The 19,771-nt window shown below is 40.0% G+C and overlaps 1 protein-coding gene across 3 annotated transcripts in view; it reads right to left on the bottom strand.

Annotated features, from left to right (window-relative positions):
- Positions 1 to 1,306: 1,306 nt before the first annotated feature.
- FAM107B (family with sequence similarity 107 member B) overlaps positions 1,307 to 19,771 on the bottom strand; it is a 60,979-nt gene continuing 42,514 nt past the window's right edge. For 2 of the 3 annotated variants that reach the window (XM_071552775.1, XM_071552773.1), the window contains 3 exons: positions 10,636 to 10,819; positions 6,420 to 6,573; positions 1,307 to 4,456 (listed from right to left, as the gene is read on the bottom strand). In XM_071552775.1, the coding sequence (XP_071408876.1) occupies positions 4,340 to 4,456; positions 6,420 to 6,573; positions 10,636 to 10,763 (399 nt within the window). In that variant the 5' untranslated portion in view covers positions 10,764 to 10,819 and the 3' untranslated portion in view covers positions 1,307 to 4,339. Of the gene's footprint in view, positions 4,457 to 6,419; positions 6,574 to 10,635; positions 10,820 to 18,791; positions 18,886 to 19,771 lie in introns of those variants that run through there. The other variant, XM_071552774.1, reaches the window with a different exon arrangement.

The raw sequence follows: 19,771 nt of genomic DNA, 5'->3' as shown, positions 1-19,771 counted from the left end.
TTCTGATCCTATGGGAACTGCACCATAGAAGCTCTTCAGTGTCCGGGTATTTTCTTAAGTGCAACTGGTCACCACGAGTGCCACCAGCCATTTTAGGTTATGCATTGACCCTGGAACAGCTAAGGACCTCAAGGTGTTTCTTTCCACATAGCCATGGCATAAAACAGCCCGACTGCATATGGCCACAGGAGCACAAGCAAAGCACCCCAGCTGGCCAGTACTTGCAAAGTCACAGGACAAAACCTATTAGCTCAGTGCAATCCAAAAAAGCACACAAAAAGAGGATAGTCTTTTCCACTCGACATGCTACAAAAGCAGATCACATGCCCTCACTATTCTCTTTCTGGAGTGAGTATCAAAGGATAATTCAAAACACATTTGGATATGCTTGAGGTAGGAAAGCACAGGGCAGTATCTCCAACAGGCCATAGAAACTCACCCCTTAATAACTCTATTCTTTCTTATCTCACTCATATTTGACTGCCCCTGGAGTGGGTCCAGCATCATTGCATCAGCAGTACTGCCAGGACCCATTCCACATGCTGAGCAGTTTCTGGAGGAAAAAGCATTTCCTGACATCTGTTCTGAATTCACTGGTCTTTTCCTCCCCCACTTCATTTCATGTTTCTCCTCCATTGCCACCTGTCCCTGGCTGACCAGGGCTCACCAGTAAGAGTGAGGATCCTTGTGGAGATCTGATGACCCACACTTCCAGCTGTGTTCCTTTCCATGCTGCTTTCTGTGTCTGCTGCTGACACAGGATTTTGCTTTTAAAAATGGCACTGAACAATCTGACCCTAACCCAGCAAATAATTTGTGCCTGCACTTTTTTTCATGTGCCTGTCTTTCCTTCTACAACCACAGGTTTGAGTATTGGCTAAATTAAAATGACCTTTGTAGGACTTGAACCCAGGACCAGCCACATTGCTCTCTTCTCACTGCCTTTTGGAATAGAGCTGCTGCAATGCTAACAATTTCAAGGGTAAAGGAATGATTTGCACAATTATTTTATTCCCATCTGAAGTTTTTCCTCACCTTGCACTACCTGAATGGCCACACAGTCCTGTTAAAAACTTTCTGCATCAAAAATATTCAAAAGATAATGCTAAGAGACACAACAAGCTCTTTCTGCCAACTGATTTGCCAATGATTTTGCATATACAAACAAGGATCCAGTTTTGAGGAACCAAGAGTCATCATGATCTTGATACTACCCCCTGCATTGCAGGATTTTAAATAACTTGGAATATGTCAGCACAGCCCCCATCATTTTGTTTTTTGGCAGGATATGACAGACACCACCATGTACACCAAGCATGTAGTAGATTTTATTAAGCATAACTTTGGTTCTAAGTATTTCACCCTCATTCTTGTAATACCTTTAGTTAAAAACAATTATACAAGAGCAAATACAAAAAATATTAAATTATGAAAACAAATCCATTAAGGCTCCCTTTTTATATTTATATATATTTATATATGTACACTCAAACAAGTGCAGATATTAACAGAAGGTTAAAGCCACAAAAAAGCTAAAAAAATTACTACTATACTATCAAAAGCAAGAGTTTTAAAAAAGTACAAAGTGGTAAATGAGCAATTTTCAAATCACTGAAGTATTTGCTGGATTGCTTCAAAACCCACATAGCTAAAGGGCAGAGCAGGAATTGCTTATGCTCACTGGCAAGCAGTTTCTGACTTGAGTAGCCGCACAGGACACTTGTGGTGTGACGAGCTGGCCACCCATTTAAGGGTTGCCCAATCCTGACTTTAAAGACAAGCGATTGCCTGTCCAATCGACATGAAGGTGGCTGGGGTTCCTAGACTAAAGGGTTAGCAGGATTCAAAGATGTTTTAACACACATGTTGTTGTTCTGTTCACACAGAGAATTAATTCCAATGAAAAACAAAAAACAACTTCATGCTGTATGTACAAGGAAGTTTTCTGGCCTCCCGTTGTTTCAGAAACTTTAAACTGAATCACAAGCTAACCTGGGGAGAAAGCAGAATGCCTTCAGCCTTGAGGGGCCCAAATCCAACACACCCACTGAAGCCAAAAAGAGGTCTCTGTCCCCCAGCAACCCTGGTGCCACCAACTTCATTTCCCCGTGCACGTGTGGGAGGAGTGTCATGTTTACCAAGGGGAAATGGCTGACAAGAAATGGTCTGCTCAAATCAAAGAAGGATTTCCTCACTGACTTCTAGACATTTCCATACTGAGAAGAGGGATAATGTGGAGTTGAAATTAAGAGGCTGATGTTCGGTAGGCTGGGAGCAGCTAAGATAAAGCATGAGCGTGGCATGGAAGGCTCCTAAATAGTTCTGTCTCAACAATGTGAAACAAACTCAATCAGTGCAAGTGTTCATCAAATAATGCGCCACCAGAAAAAAAATCCTCTCCTGCCAGGAAAAGGGAAGGAGAAAGGGAAGAACTTGCAGCATTCAGGGTGTTCCTTTGTTGAGAAAATACATGGAAGAGTCCTATGTTTGGCCTTTGTCTTTTGTATGTCCATAATTTGAACAGTCTGTTAGACCATCTTCACATTTAATCTTCTAGACATGAGTCACACTGCAAGTCTAAATCAATGGCAATACACTTATCACAATTCAATTTACTCTCAATCTGATTAAGTCCTCATAAAAAAACGCCTGTATCTTGACAAATTAATGTCTGTATCTAGGAAACATTTCTAATTGTGAGCATTTTGTTCCAAGTGCTAGGCTGAAACTGTATTTAAAATGTTCAGTACTTACAGGAAAAGCAAAAGGAACTCAAGAAACAAACCAACAAACCCTCCCCCACCACCTTTACAATACAAACATGCCACTGTCCATATTAATAAAAAGTTTTCTCAAAGAGTTATGTCCAATGTAATTACAAAGTAGAAATTATTGTGTTTAGCATCCTAAGGCAAAGGCTAGGGATTAGATCCTTCAGCTGATATGGATGAACACAGCTTCAGTGAAAGCTAGGACTGTGCCGACCAAGGAAGGTGAGGATTTCTCCCCACATATCTGCACTCAATCACACCAGGTAAGAATTCAATTCTATAATCCTACATGAGCTATCTGTTCCCCACTCCTCCTCCCAGGCTTTCCTGGATAACTAGTAGTCATAAGCATGAAGGATCAGATTCTGTCATCCCTGTGCAAGCTGAGCAATATTTTGTTTAATGGCAAGTCACAGGGGCAACTTGTGGAAAGGCAGAAGATGACAGAATTTGACCTGAAGACTCAGTGGTAACACACTTCCCTTCCTTCCTGAGGCTAAAGGGAAGAAGAGATAAAATAAATTTCATTTTATGCCTCACATTGGGGAAAAAAATTCCATTTCAGTATATTCCAATGGTCAGTTTGGTCTGGCTCAGACACTGCTCTACTGCAGAAACTGCAACAAGTTCCTGCAAACAAAGATCAGGAAATCATGGCAGATCAGATTCCTGATTTCTGTTCAGCAAATGAGTTTAAACACTCCCAAATCATGTGTTAACACTGTACTCAGATCAGCGTGTCCTTGGAGCAGAAAGGCCACAACAGCAAAGCAGGATTACAAAACACAGAAAGTAGAAGACAGGTCATTTTGCTTTGAGAGGTAAATTCACAGGTACACTGCACAGGCCTGTTAACAACAGTGTAAGTTAGAGATTAATCAGCTTCTGGGGTCTCCCTGGTGAAAGGATAATCAGATTTTTGCTCTCTCATAGCCCAAATTCTACATGCCAAACAGCAAGAAATGGGCTTTAAGGCTGCTTAACTTTTCACTGCTGGTGAATTTTAAGCATTCTCATCTTGCCCACACCTGCCCATCTAGTGGGGATGAGCAGCAGTGACCAACATATCTTGTATGCTCCTAGATTTGATAGAAATTCCAACTAAAGACAAATTATTGTGGGATATTCACAGGCTGTAGGTCTAGATGGAGGAAATCAACCTGCACAGCAAAGCTTAATAAGATATCACAGGAGGATTTTTGTTCTGTTTTAAAGCAAAATATAATCTGTGTATCTCCACTAAATTAGGATCACAAGAGTTAAAGCAGTGCAAAACTGAAGGAGTTTCTCTAGTATCCCTGGTTAAAATCTCTGAGTAAGCACGTCAGCCTGGTCTGTGACACTGAACTGACAAAGACACTCCTTATCCATTGATCTCAGGACTGTATTTGGCAAGTCGATCTGTTTACGATACTGTCTTTTTAATTCACACGTCCCAGGAATTAAAAATCTCATCTTCAGTAAGTGTCAGCTGGATGCCCTTATATTCCCCCTTGAGGAGCAAATGTGAGACAACTTGCAAAAGCCTCTCTCTGCAGGAAAGCTGGAAGTCTTAGCAGGTGCTGGCTCTAGGAGTCCGGTGCTTCTGTTGCTTCCTGGACCGTCCTCCTCAAGTTGCCCTTGACTTTGACAAATTCAGGAGCATTTTCCTGCTCTTCCTGTATCTTCTGCTTCTCCAGTTCCAGCTTAAAAAAGAAAAGTATAGAAAACAGATCATTGAAACACAAGACAAAAAATTAAAGGTTTCAATAACTGGCGATGCCAAACTCTTTAAACTGCTTCCTTTCTTTGTCTCATGGAAAAGATGAAGTTGCATTTCTTTGGGAGTATCTGTTCTCATAAACAATAAATCTTTTCAAATCCTTGGCTCTAGCATGCTCCAGATGTCCACCTTTGCCTGATGGGACAAAAACTCTGCAAGCCCAGTACAAGAACAAGATGAAGCATTTTTGAAGAAATCCTTGGACATCTTCATTGAAGAAACAACAATATTTCCCTTCTCTGGCTTTACAACAGAACAAGGAACAATGTGAACATGTGAACAGCTACTACAAGCCCATGCACAGAAGTGATTTCTGAGTGTTTGGGTATGGAGCTCTGTATCTAACTTGAGCCTCTTTAGGAGTATCTGGTTTGTCTATCTCAAAAAGCAATAAAAAGTAAGTATCCTTCTTGGCCCTTAGTTGTTCATTTTTGAGAGCCCATATATTGACTTTTTAAACCCAGCTGGAGTTCCTGCCCATGCAGAGACTTGGAAATCCCGTGTGAGAGTCGACACAGCTGTACAGTGCTCATAGAGCACAGGCTCACACATGGCACAGACTATGGATTGCTTTGTGATCCTCAAGAAAGGCAGATAAGTTGGCAAAATGGAATTAAAAACACTTTAGAAAACTAACAAAAGTGTCTGAAAGGAGTTTTCTTTTTGCTTTTTTTTCTTTGTTTTTTTTTCCTCTTAAAGTAGACCGAGGTCTCCCCGATTAATGGGAACCACATATGGCTCACCAAAATAATCTCTCCTTTGTCTCTGGTTCACTGGCCTTGTTTCGATAAATGACAACAACGTTCCTCCATGAATCATGTTGTCAATTAATGCCATTCCTATGATGTTTCCAAAGTCACAGCACTGTTTGCAATTTGCAGGTTTTTCCTCTTTTGACAGAATTTTCTAATCTACATAATCTACATTGGACAGTTCAGTTTCAAATGAAATCTTCGCAAAAGCTGAACTATTCAAAGCTGGGCCCTTTAAGAGTGGATAAGAAAAATGACAGGATGATACACTTAAAAATACAATAACTTTCTCAAAAAATATTTCTAAGCCTCATTAAAACAAAAAAACACCAAGCTATAATAAAACCCTAAACCCTAAATAATTATTGGATTATATGTCATTTTTAATAGAGTAATTCTTTGGCTTAATTGATTTCCACAGAGGAAAACAGAAGATACTGTTTTAAAGCACTCATTTATAGCACTCATTTATTTAAAAATAAATGCAATGCTTAATGCACAGTGACTTCTCTGATGAGGTGTTTCACTGTACAGATATTTCCTTGCAGGCACACAAAGTGCATTCAGAAGCACAGAGACATTTGGCTGGCCCTGTGCCTAACAAAAAGCTTCACCACAATGAACTCCACATTATCCCCATGGTCAGTGTCAGAGGATCTCTTTCTTCATCTGAAAACACCAATGGGTTCATGTTTTAAGACTACAAAAAATCTTTGTAAAGTGATCTAGTTTCTTACATAATGCAGGGGAATCAATTGATTTTTTACATTCATTAAGTGTAGTTTTGATGTGCTACAGCCTAGCAGCCATATTTAGTAAATCATAGTTAGACTACAAAAATTGATTAATTCACTACCATTTCAGTGGTTAAGTAAGTGCTTCACTAACATTCTTGTTGGCTGGTGAAAGATTCATTTGACCAAAGGCAGACCCCCCATATGTAGTTTCTATACAGCAAGTAACAACAAATAGCTAATTAAAGACTGTGATTTAACTTATCCTAAAAGCGGTATCTCCTTTGATCAGAGGAAATATGCCAAAAATTGGCTGCTGCTTCTTTCCTGTCTACAAAGGAAGCCTCAAGTGAGTAGCTCAGATGCAGATGTGTACGGGCAGTGTTATTCCCCATCTTACCTGCTCCAGTTTCTGCTGTCGTTTCAGTAGCTCTATTTCCAGGTCTGATTTCTTCTTTTGTGCTTCCTCTTCTTTTTGTTGTTTAATAACTTGATCTCGTTTCCTTTTCTCCATCACCTTCTGTAGCTCCGGTTTGTTCTGAGGTGCAAGACCCCTTCAAAATAAATGGTGGGAAGGGAGGGAAGAAAGATCAGCTTTACTTAGCAGAAATTCACACAGAATTGCAGGCAGGTTTTCTAAACTCAAGTAGCTGCCTATTTAGATACATTGTCAGATAAATAATTAATTAAAAGGGAAAAACCCATGCAGACTTTTGCCTGGTTTCTAACCAAATCCCTAAGCTAGAATTTAAGCCATATAACCCACTGTGGATATTTTCCCTTAGCATGCATGCTAGTATCTCTCCTGTATAATTCATTATTTTAACTTTCATCTTTAGTCTTCACTCTGTTCTTGCAATTCCAAAAGAATAGATTAAAAACAAAATCACAAATCCAGATACTAGCTGAGCTAGAAACAAATTTTGGACAAGAGGAATTTCCTTGCTGGCTGATAGCTTGGAATGACACTGTTCAGACTGTCCTATGCAGGGTATTCTACCCATAGATATTTGCATGGACAAAACTAAAAAGTGGTCTGTCATGCTGCCCCTGGAAATCATGGATTCTCTCCTTTCCTTGAAAATGTGACAGTTTTACCCATGCCTAGCTGTAAAGCTATTTCCAGTGAGAGCTCCAAGGCTACACTGAACATCACAAAGAGCCTAAGACAACAAAAATCCCGAATAAAAATGTTGCCGTCACCTTGGAGACCAGACAAAGCCTGGAGGATTCTCCCTCTCACAAGCCTTTGGGTACTACATCAACTGAATGTTTCAAGTCTGTTCAGCACAAATTGCTTTCCAAGCCAACTACTCTGAAATGAGAAAGCTCCCTCTTAGGGAAAGATGCATGATGTTATTTATACAGGCATACACATGGATACTCACTCCTACTTATTTCTGTGACTTCAGCTATTTCTTTTATCTCTGGTATGCTATGATGGTTTCAAAATTTGTTATGATAAGATTCAAAGCTCTGCCTGTTATTCAGATATTAGCATCACTTAAGGCAGAGCAGAGAAAACCAAAATTTGTCTCTGTTATTGTCATCTTCCCTGTGAAGAAGATCGTGTCCAGCATTGAGTTTAACATCAGCCATTTTTTATTTCAACTTGAAGAAATTCAATAATCTGAATAAGCTTTCAGAAAGCATATTTTTATACTTTCCTACTTCCTATACAACTGTGGCTGCCTAATTATTCCTTAATATGCATATCTGACAGCATTTCCAATAAAACATTAAAATGCCATTTTATGGAGGCATCTAGGAATGACTCCATCTATTATGCAACACTCTGTCCCTGTACATACTCTGACAGAAAAATCAAATATTTAGCAACACCAAATGCTGTTCCGTATCTCTCATAATAGATCTCCTGGCCTGCATGCAACAGAAGCTACAAGATCATGTTCATATTTTATGTTTCATGCTATTTTAATTACATTTTAACACATAAAACCAAAGTCAGGCAGGAAAAGCTGAAGTGATTTTTTTTTTACTACTACTACTACTACTGCTACTGCCACTGCTACTGCTGCTGCTCCTGCTCCTCCTACTGCTACTCCTACTGTTACTCCTACTCCTACTACTACTGGATTGGTGAGAACAGAATCAGTGGAAGATTCCACACTGGCAATCAGCAATCAAGACAGCCACAAAACAGAGTCCAGCTCCTAAGTAACATTACTTGTTTCTGCTATTTTTCTGTCAGGTTGCACCATAACAAAGCATGAGACTGACTTAGATGTGCAGCAGCTGTAACAAAGGGGGCCTGCAGAAGGTACACATAAATGTAACCTCTCAGTCAGGTCAGGTGGGGTTGCCAGTCAAATCTGTAACAGAACTGGAACAGCAATCCTATTTCTACTCTCAGGAAAAGCATCAAACTGGCAGATACTGGATTAACTGGGGTCTCGTATCACCTCCTATTGATCGTTCTGGTTAAATTACAAACCCTGAAGTTGTGATATAGAGGAAACAAAGTGTGCTACAACACAAGTTAGAGCTGAGAGGGTTAAAACCTCTGGAGGGGACAGGACCAATATTCTGCAGAGCTGAGGCTAAGCTAAGAGACCAGTGCCTTGAGACAGCACTACCTGAATCTTAGTTTTCCCAAAACAACCACCATTTTTGCAAGTAAATAACTACATCAGTTCAAGACCCAACAGACACTGCTCAGAGTGGGCATGATGAATGATTGGACCAGTATTGGCTAATACCTTCCAACATCCATTTCTGGCTGTTTGGAGCTGACTAGTAAAAAAACCCTAAAACTGTTGGTGTCTACACTGAGTCTTCACAATAAAATAAGCAGCACGTAAAGCAGACTCTTATAAGAGCACTAAAAGTCCTCCATACATATGACAGTTGGCTGTAAAAAAGCAGAACACAAGCCTAATACCTGCATTACTGAAAAGCCTCCTAACAGAGCTAGTACAGTGGCACAAAGCACTGAAGACTAACCACCCTTTTCTAAAAAGTACCATTTTTTCTGTTGGTGAAAACACTCAAAGTATTTCATTTCTGCACCAATAAATAAGACTCTAAAATTAACAGCTGCAGCTAATCAAAATCACAATAAGAGCGGGTACTGAGCGCTGCACAACTTCTCTGTGTAATAGGATATTCTCCTTGAAGAAAAGAACTCCATACGATTTAAAAGTGCTTTATGCTTTCATAAACTTAAAAGGAAAAAAAATAGTCTTAATTTATTGCAGTCTTCACATCCTTTAGATTAAGATCATAAGTTGGGAAACTTCAACTATTTTTCTTTCAACGACTATAAACTTCTTGGTACTGGGAACTGACTTTGATGTTTAATCCCATTAACGAAAAATAGGACAAACACCTATTTAGGCCAGTTTCTTCCAATTCAGTTGGCATTCTGTAAAACATCTCTACTCCTTCATCACTAAAGAAATGCTATATTGTGTATGCAATTCATTTAGAATTAAGTCTCTAAGCCTAGCATTTGTGAAGATTTTGCTATTACACATAGAAAGACCTAAAATATTATACTGCCAAAGGATTAAATAAAAAGAAAAAAAAATGAGAAACCGCCATAATGTGACTCTTTCTGCCAAACAGACAAATCCAGGTGTGCTGGAGCAGCCAGAACCACAGCTTTCTACTCTCCTTTGTCAAGGTCCTGAGTCTCAAAAAGCCTGAATGGCTGCTATCACCGACTTTATTCTCAAATGTTTGCTGAAATACTATTCTTCCACTTCTGTTTTACAGATCCCCACATCTTGCCTTCGGAAAGTCCATTTTGGGTGGCTTACATGCAGCAAATCCCTAATTTATATCATAGTTTTTGTTGCTTTAAACGAAGGAGCATCAAGAGGCTTGGTGGCTTTTCCTCCACTATGTGGTCTGGTGACTATTTTCTTAATGTACTTTCTAAATGAGTTCTCTGTTGCTGAAGAGATTTAGTAACAGAACTTCAGCTACTTCTGGGCCAGGTGTTGTGCCTCTGAAATCGATGAAGTGAAGTTACTGTTAACTACATCTTTAAAAGCAATATATAGAGCTGTGCATCCCACCCCAGAATGGAGGAGGCAGCATTTGCATAACGTGCAAAGAAACACTTGTACAGCAGCAGAGCAGGCACCAGACTATCACACTGCATTGTAAGACAGATCAAGGAAGTGGAGAACAGTTTCATGTGAAATAAACTATATGATTTCTTTGATTTAAAAGTGGCCTCATAAACTCAATGTGCTCAGAATGGTGAAAACCCACAGATTTTTATCATCCTGTTGTTAATAGCAAAATTTTGTCAAGTACTTCATGAAGTTAAGAGTACAAGCCAAATTACAGTGCCCAGGTAACTACATGAAATGTGACAGGGGAAACTGAAGTGCTTTCTCTCAAAACTGAACCTGTGAGTGTTCACAAACACAAAATGAGAAGACTTCTATAGCAAGCTTTTGCAGAGAAACTGAAATTCAAAGAAATAAATGCCATGGTTAAGAATCAGAATATTTTATTTTACAAGATCTGAATCAATCAAAAGCGTCTGCTGGGTTTTGGGTAAAATGTCATTTTGATGAAACCAAAACTCAAGCTGTGTCTTTGGGGTGGGAGAGTGGCACAAGCGGTTTTTAGACTCTTACCTTTTCTGATTCATAAGCAGCTCTCTATGGAGATCTTGATGATTCCGGGATGACTTCACAGGATTAATTAATTTCTGAGGTCTAATTAATTCAGGATTGTCATCATCTATGTAGTCTGGTTCAGCCATAATCTTTCTTGGAATGGGATATGGATCTTTGGGTTCAGTGTCCTTGTTCACAGTATCTGTAAAACAGGGGGAAAACTCTAAAGATACACTAAAACATAAAGGCAGCCTTTGTCAAGTTATGTTTTTCCTGGATTTATTTTGTCTGCAGTAAGTAAAGGTTCTCAGAGCAAACATCAGCAGCATGTTTTTAAATAGACAGCAATTTCATAACAGTGGCATCTTCAACAGCCTGCATCCAATGACTTGGAGACACAGCTTCCCCCCTTTTATGAGGAACTAGACAAATAACTCAGGTGAAGTGTGGGAAGACCCCTATTGATTTTAATAAGCCTATTCAGATGAAGCATTTTTTAGATCAGCAGTACTGAGACCCCAAAGACATTTTAAATACTGACTATACTATGTATGTGTATGTATAATTTTCTGCCATCAGTATCATGTCAGTTATGAGGAAAACACCTGTGGATAAGCCCTGAACTGTACAGAGCAAAAGCTTCTGTGTGGAAATTGCCAGATCTGCAACTTTTGGGATTGTGGACTGATTTCTGAGTGGAAAGATAGAGGAGAAAAAGCTAGGTGAGGTTGTTTCTTAAAGGTCACATTTCGCCCAGTGAAATCCACATAAATCCACTGATCTGAAGGCAATTGATGAGCTATGTAATTTGGAAATTCAGCATTTTCTTATCCTGCTATAGAAAACTTACCTGTAGAACACTTATCTACAAATCAAATCACAACACTTGAATCAACAACTGACAAGTAAACTACAGTTTTCAAATAATTTATATATGACCATTCATACCTCTTTCCATTAAAAAGCCTCAATCACAAGAAGTTTAGCATCCAAAACAAAGCACATCAGAGCAATTCTGCCTCTGCCATTGTGAAAACCTGCATCCAGAATCTGCAATAGTCAGTTTGCTGAAACACTGGCCCCTCAAAAAAAACCCAAAAAAGTCACCTCACAGCATGTGGGTTTGCAGAGATGCATCAATGGGACACAAAAGAAAAGGCGAGAGATTTCCACCTGCCTGACTGGCAGAACAGCTGAATGGTGCACACTGTACACACGGAGCTGAGTGAAATCAGACAATCACTGGGATTTGCGGCACATTTTCCAGTAAAAGCTGAATATGTGCTTTAATTTAGATCCTGCAGTTACCACCCCTTCCCTCCCTCTCTTACTCCATGGGCTATAAAAAACCCATGTTCAGCTGCAGTTTAATCCCTAAACTATTTTCTTTCAGTAGGAATCTCATATTTTTGCTTAGGTCTGATCAAAATCCACTTGATATAGTTGAAAGATTTCCATGAATGCTTCAGTACATTAAAACTGAGCAGTATCACCATCCCCCAGCTTAGGCTACTTACAGCTGAAGTAGCAAAACAACATTAAGTTTAAAGAAAATGCAGGAGAACACTCTAGATTTGCATGTGTCCAATGGGCCCAGCACAGACCTTTCAGCTTCTTTGTTTGAATGGATGATGGGGACTGTGTTTCCTCAGTGTTACAGCTCACACACCATACATGCCAAATATACAGGATCATTGGAAAATTGAGGTCAGAAGAAACTTGGAAGACTTCTAATCCAACCTCATGCTAAGAGAAGGAACTGCTCTAAGATCAGACCAGGTTGCTCAGTACTTTACCCAGTAAGGTGCTGCAGTTCTCCAAGGCTGCACAGCCTCTGTGGGCAACCCTCTCACTTGTCTTCATGGTGATTTTTCCTTATGCCCACATGAATCTCTTCTTTCAACTCATGCCTGTTACCACTCACCCTCCAGCCATGTACCCTGGCAAAGAGTCTGGCTTTGTCTTCTTGATAAGGACCTTCCAGGCACAGGGAGCTGCTGTTTGGTCCCCCCCGGCCTCTGCTCCAGGATGAGCCAGTCCAGGTCCCTAAGCCTCCATCCACCACAGTATCTGTGCTCCAGCCCATAGCCCAGTTTGGTGGCCCTTTGCTGAACTCATAACTCAAATCCCTCACTGTTCAATAGGATGCTATATAATAAAAAACAACTCCCCAAAACCGTAAACCACAACAAACTTCTCAACACGCACCACATAGCACTGTGCTGTTAATAACACATTTGTAGAAGTCTATTCTCTTTACCAGACAGTGAATAAATCAGCTACAGTTTTTTTCTTTCATAAGAACATAACACCTCATACTTTGTCAGTGTTCACATCAGGCTTATCACAACTAAAACAACTCAAATATTACATATTCAACCTCCACCCAAAATAAACCTCCTCTGTTAATATTTGTTTTGCTGTACTCCTCTATCAGTTCTGTTGCACTGATGGGGCTGTGAGTCTTGGAGAAGCCATTTATCATGAACAGCTCTCTGTTAAAGTAAATCTGAAAATAACCTGCTGCTGCTTCAAGATAAGTCTTGTTTGCTTAGGCAAAGATGAAAAATGCAGAATTACCTACAACTGCCTGTCATAAAAAAATCTACCATTTTTTTAACACAAGACCCTGAAAAACAATTTGATTCAATCATTTCTCAAAGTTTGATGCTATATTTTGCAGCACATAAATTTGGTTTGAGCAAGCCTTTAGAGTGAAGTCTATTTATTCTTCTTTCTTCTGTCCCACCTCTATTTTTAAAACATGTATTCAACTCAGAGGTCAGGAATCATGGTTTCCCACTGTAATTTGAACTCTACTAGCAGCAAACATGAATGAATAAAACTCCCTTGGGAAACTAAAGACTCTTTCCATGTGTGATTAAGCTGCAAATTATTTCAGCTAGGATTTTCAAACAGACCCAGCATCGCAGGGCACCCAGTTCCCACTCAGTGAATCCTCTCACACCCTTTGCAAACCTCAGCCTGGCCAGAGGTCACGGGCCCAGTCCTGTAGTCATGTGCAGTATTATACACAAACAATACAATTAAGATAGTGTCACCTCTGCCCACACCCTTTCAAAACAAACATTTACAAAAGCACAGGCAAGTTTCACATAAAAAGGAAACTGAGGCACAAAGGATTCACCACACCAAGGGCAGACAGGGACAAGGCATTTTAGCCCCAGAGTTTCAACCTGAGTTTCAGACTCACACCAACAAACCAGTCGTTGATAGAATCCCTTAAAAGTCCTTAAACAAAGTTTAATCAATGTTCAAGCAGTAACAATTGAAACATTATTAATTCCACGAGTCTCTAGTGCTCATCACCACAGAAGTCACAGCCCATAAAGCTGCTTTCAGATCATCACTAGGTGCTACAGTGGGACATTAATAATCCAAATAATCACTTAACAGGAATATGCTGCTTTAAGAGCATCCGAGAGGCTCCTTTTAACCATCTGCTGTTACATGATCAACTGAGAATGCACAATCCATTTCTATGTTTCCCCATTATCTTGCTTCAAAACAAAGGAGATTGGGATTCAGGGGATGTTTCAACTCACCTTCGCTCAAGTTTAATATACCCACTAATTTGGCAGGTGCTTCCACAGTGCACTTGCTGAATTAGCTGTGGCTGCACAAGCAGCACAAAAGCATTTATCTACCTTATCTTGTTGTGCCTGAGTAACTCTCATAGTCTTTGTCCACGACTTCTTAGGAACATGTGGATTTTCATTGAGAAAGAATAAATGGGGGATCCCATTTGTGGGAGAGGAATTTTAACTCCACAAATAGAGCTGTGAAACAATTTCATTATCCCACTAGACAAAGAAAATGCCTCTGTAGAAAAAATACTTCAAATATCCTCCCAGACAGAAGTTTAATGCTTCCAGACAAAAAGATGCTCATATAGCAATCACGTACTACCACACAGGTACCTCAGCCTTGAAGATTCAAGATGATATGGTCACATACTCACAATTCTCTCATTTAGTTTTCTTGGAGGGCAAGTAAATTCAGGGAGAACAGAAGACACCCTTCAAAAGTTGATCATACTAAAGAGAAACAACCAAGCCAGAGCATGCCAGAAGTGTGAGAATCACATTTAGGGGAACTTATCCAATCAGATACATTTTCTTTCAATGATATTTTTTATTCTATCTACAAAGGGTTTTTTCAGCAAAAGTCTCTCAGTGGTAGTAACACTGGAAACATGTACAAAGAGAGCTATAGACAGCCACTAGTGTTTTTAATAGATTCAAAGTAGATCTTAACAACGCCAGGTTGATTCAGCAGCTGCCAGAGCTTTTGCTACAACAGGGCTCCCATGGCTTCCAGAGGAGAGTGAATTTCATGCAAAAAGAAACCCCAAACACTCATATTTATATGGCATTCAGGGAAGTGCATTTATTTTCTATCTGTTATTCCTCATACCAGAAATCACCCTCTACATATGGAATCTGAATATAAAAATTCCTGTGAGACACCATATATTTACATTATTACACTCGTATATGGCATTTTCCCCCTTCAGATGATTCCCACTATTACTTCCAGCTGTGAAAGCATATGTAGAGTTGAGGCCCATTAAAAAGCAGACAAATAAATGCCAAAAAATACCAATGGACATGAAAATAATAGACTAGATCACATCCAAAAGTTACATTAAGGCTACATTCATGTGATTTCCTTTTTGCCTTAATAAATTCTTGAACTAATATCTTCCACAGAAGCATTAGCTCAAAGACTGAATACCTCCTGAAAAATATTTTATTCTCAAAAAACTTCAACATCTGTTCTGAGCTGTACTGTAAACCATCAAATGCTACTTTTTAAGACTTACATATTTAGCTCTTTAAACTACCGCGTAGACTTGCGGTTTGTTACAAGTAACCCAAAGGCATTCTTTGAGAAAAAAAAAATATTGTTTTACTCGTCCCCTTCCAATTTCAGGAGGAATTGAAATAAAAATTCTTCAGCATGTCTCTGCTCTGGTGTTACACTGCCAGCACGACCTCGCATCAGCCAGCTGGGGTAGAAAGCAAAAGAGCTACTTAAATGCAGACTCTGCTTTCCAGGCACCACCTCAGCACTGTTTGCACATGAAAGCTCACACCGCTATCCTCTTTATCTCTCTGCTCTCAGTGCAGTAAAGAGGCACTCGACTACAGAGATTTACTTGATTAATCCTTGATTATAGATAGCATTAATAACTTCCCACAGTTCACCCTTTAATTCAAAGTAAGAGCTCCTGAAAACAGAATACAAAATACTCTTCCCAGCCAAGATGTTTAAGCCAGACACCGTCCAGGGAATTTGGCTCTTATTTACACTGTCTTCTGTGGCTGAAAGGCAGGATGGGGTTTGGATCATGGTAAAACACAGCCAGACTGCCTGTGGAGGGAAAGGGGAGGACCAGAGAGATCCTGGTGGCTGCAATTCCTCCCAGCCCCTCAAGTTTTGTTCAAACAAGCTGTCACTTCCCAGGTGCAAGAGTTTTGCTACTAGACCAGAAGAGTAGTGTCTTCACTTGTCTTGAAATAAAACATGTTTAGAGTAGCATGTCCCTACTGTGCCACAGGGATTGCTCACCGAATACTATCCTGTTACCAGGTTACTTACTACATTACTATTCTTTAAACAAAATAAAGACCATTGGACTTTTAAAACCTTTGGCAGACATCTGGCTCCAGCCTTTTCTTACCACTTTTAGGCGGGTTATTTCATCCCTGTGCATCCCAGCTCACACACGTAACAAGAGAAGAGAATCTCAGAAACCACCATGAGCTCCTGCAAGGCCAATCTTGCTGCTGCCTGTCATGCACTTCTGTATCTTCAGGTCCCAGCATGTAAAATGAAGGAGTAAGACTGAACTTTCTGTCCATACTATGCCAGGACAGTTTAACTCATAGCATCTCCCTGATACTGGGTATCAACAGTTAACAGCTTCATGGCTGCCAAAAGACTGACAGGCAACATAGGCTTGTCCTGGGAACAAGGGTGCTGCTCATTTGATCAGATCAGGGCAGCCCCTAGCAATTTTAGTGATGCCAAGGATATGGAAATAAGCAGAGCTTCTGGTTATTGAAGCTGTTCCTGTTGTCACTTTAGAGAACATTAACAAAACTACTAAAAATCTCAAAGAAATATAGTTAACACTAATTTTCTTCTCTTAAGTACTGCTGAGAGTAATGTCAACAAAGCACAGATAAAACATCCACTGGATGAGAAACCAGAAGAAGGAGGGTCATTTTAAAGATGTTTGCATTGACACTGACACCTACAGGGAGGCAGAGTGCACGATCTGGGGCAGTGCTCGACACTGTTACAATTCTCCCCAGTGTAAAGAGATGCTTATGGCTCCCATTCAATTTAAACACCACCAGGCAGTCTCTGTTCCTGTGCTTTGAAGTTCAGTCAAGTCTTGGGTGCGAAGGGAACAGCCTACACCCCCTGAGAGGCAGAGGGCTAAAGAGCAAGGCTGATGACAACAGAACGGCTAGTTCCTCTTGGTCTCTGCTTCGAAAAGAGATGTAGGAAGACATGGATGGCTTTAAGAATGCAACGGCCTCACACCTTTCACTAAAACCTCAGGCCTCATGAACAGGAATTTTTACTAATCCAAAAGAAATTTCCCTCAGGCTGCAAGATTAGCAAGGAAGTTCTCTGCCACTGGCTTTGAAACCAACAGAGTACCAGCTCTAAATAGTTGAATTTCTTTCTTCTCTTGCTGGGTTAAGATGCTGAAGAGGTGTCAATGCAGCTGTATGAAGAAAGCAAGCAAGTGCCTCCCTCCACCTACTGCAGTGGAAGGTCTGCTTCCGACGTGCTCTAAGAGTGCTGGGAGAGAAGGCCTTCCAAAAGGTGTCCTTTTTGTTTGACACAGGTGAATCTGGGATATAGATTTTCCCCGCAACAAACTACATAACATCTCATTTTAAATACAAGCCGTGTAAAAGACAGAAAGGCATAGGATGAAGACCAGCACATTGTGAACAGCATCCATGTCTGTGAACTACCCACTGTAACACTGTGGTTCCAATCTGGGACTATCAGCAGATAAAGCAGACTATGCATCTTATATAATTTATCCTTCCAAAATTTCCTGCATGTTTCTTGAAGATTTTATATTCCCCATACTCATTTTGCTCAGGACCTTGTGATTACTGAAACCCCTAGACAGGCTTAGGGACACAGAAAGCCATTCTGATGGCAAGGAGAAGACCCTCTCAACCAAGGGATCCTTAGCAACTACAGTGTTTTTGTCCCGCAGAACAGCAGCATGTTGCACAAACCACCCCACACCAGCTCTATGTCATTTCTTTGAAAGGAATAAATCATGACTAGCAAAGGCATGCAACTGAATATACAAATAACTTTCACCCATACACTATACAGGTAATTAGTACACCGCAACAAAATGACTTTCAGGAGGTGATAATTGAAATTATGCCTCTTAAGAAAGGCACTCAACAGCACAGTTTGCAACTAGATTAATCCCCAAACGTAAAAAGCAATTTATTTATACATGGGTCAACAGTGACTCCTATGCAATTCTGAAATGACGCATTTTTTAAAGAGAGTATGAGATTAGAAAAGCAAATAAGATCAGTTTATGCTCCCTGTAGCTACAGCACACCATCACTGTTGTAGCCCAATCAGCATGGACCACTAAATCACAAATCAGGGCAAATTTGTTTGAATTAAATTTAACTACATTAAAATATGGGATTCCACGTGAAAATTGAGCCTTGATTCCAAATCAGAAGTCCAGAGAGCGAGTGGGCAATTTCTTCAGGGCTTCACTGTTGCAAATGTTAAGAACTATCAAACAGTGGCACCCAGTGGTAAAGGACTTCCTGCAAACAGGAACAGAATAGAAAAATTCAGGGGGGTGGAAGGGGAAGACTGACCCAAATTCATGTTTACACACAAAACTACTAAACTAGAAGAGCAAACAGACTAAATCCCACAGCATTTTACCAGAAAGTCTCACTTCTAAGTCATTCTATTTCTGCAAACATCATCATTAGAGGACAGTGAATCTTCAAACACAAGAGATTTAACACTGAACAGGTGTATTTCTGAGGGAGAGAGGGAAATCCAGAGCAGCCAGCAAACTGTTTTTAAGTCGGTGAGCGGAAACATTTCAAATATCTGACTTGAGATACCTGAAAGGAGACCGGGGAGTCCTGAATGCTCTTAAAATCTAGTTCACAAGACTTCGGCAAGATTCTTCCAGGGAAGAGAGAAACATTTTTATGGTGGCTCTTTTTGCACTTGTTCTGTGTTTTCTTCACAAGATCTAGAGAGTTCCATGTGTCCCAGTGAGGTCAAGCAACGTCCAGGATCAAAAGGGAAACAAATCTTCTGGATGCTGGGATGATAACGAGGATGACAGTGATGGAGGATCGCAGCAAATATTCAACCAGGCAGAAGTTAATGTCAGATATAAATCAAAAAGGGTAAAATTAGCTTTGATACATATGAAAAGAATATTTGGGAAAAAAATATTTTGGAGCAAGAGAAGAGGCAGGTTACCTGGCATCCATGTAAACATGACAAATAGCAAACTAAGAGCGCAGCAAACACAGTTCTCTTAATTATAAAGAAAACAGGAAGTTAAAAAGCAAATGAAAGAGCAACATCTATGAACTGAACATGCCCTACACTGAGGCAGTTTTAAGGGCTCTGCTTATTTGATTTTACATAAGTGACGATTAGTACCTGCCTGATCATCCTATAAGCAACAAGCCTGACAATGGTTTAAGAAATTTTGATGACTGTCTAGAAACCAAATTGCTTAAATCAGGAGCACATTTTCAAAGTGAGGGGGATAAACCCCTAGCTTTAGTTCAATTGCATGGAGAGACCAAATTACAGAATCATATAATTACCCTTCCAGTTCTACAAATTTAAAATCTATGAGTGCAATTAATAAGTGTTTGCAAGGGGGTCAGAAGATTAAAATCTTTGCATTAATCAGGTAGTTATGCATTCAGTAGCTCAAACAGCAAAAATGAGACCAAGCAAAGTATTTCACATGTTGCCTCGGTTACTCCAGTGCTGTAAATCCCCAAGTCTTGCCAACGGAGCACAGCGGGGCTGCTGAACCAGTTTTTGCTTCGTGCCACGTGCTGTTCCTTAGGGC

This window comes from Pithys albifrons, chromosome 3 (genome assembly GCF_047495875.1).
Source record: "Pithys albifrons albifrons isolate INPA30051 chromosome 3, PitAlb_v1, whole genome shotgun sequence".
Taxonomy (NCBI): domain Eukaryota; kingdom Metazoa; phylum Chordata; class Aves; order Passeriformes; family Thamnophilidae; genus Pithys; species Pithys albifrons.
Note: the sequence above shows the minus strand (reverse complement) of the source record. Positions and strands in the feature narration are given on the sequence as shown.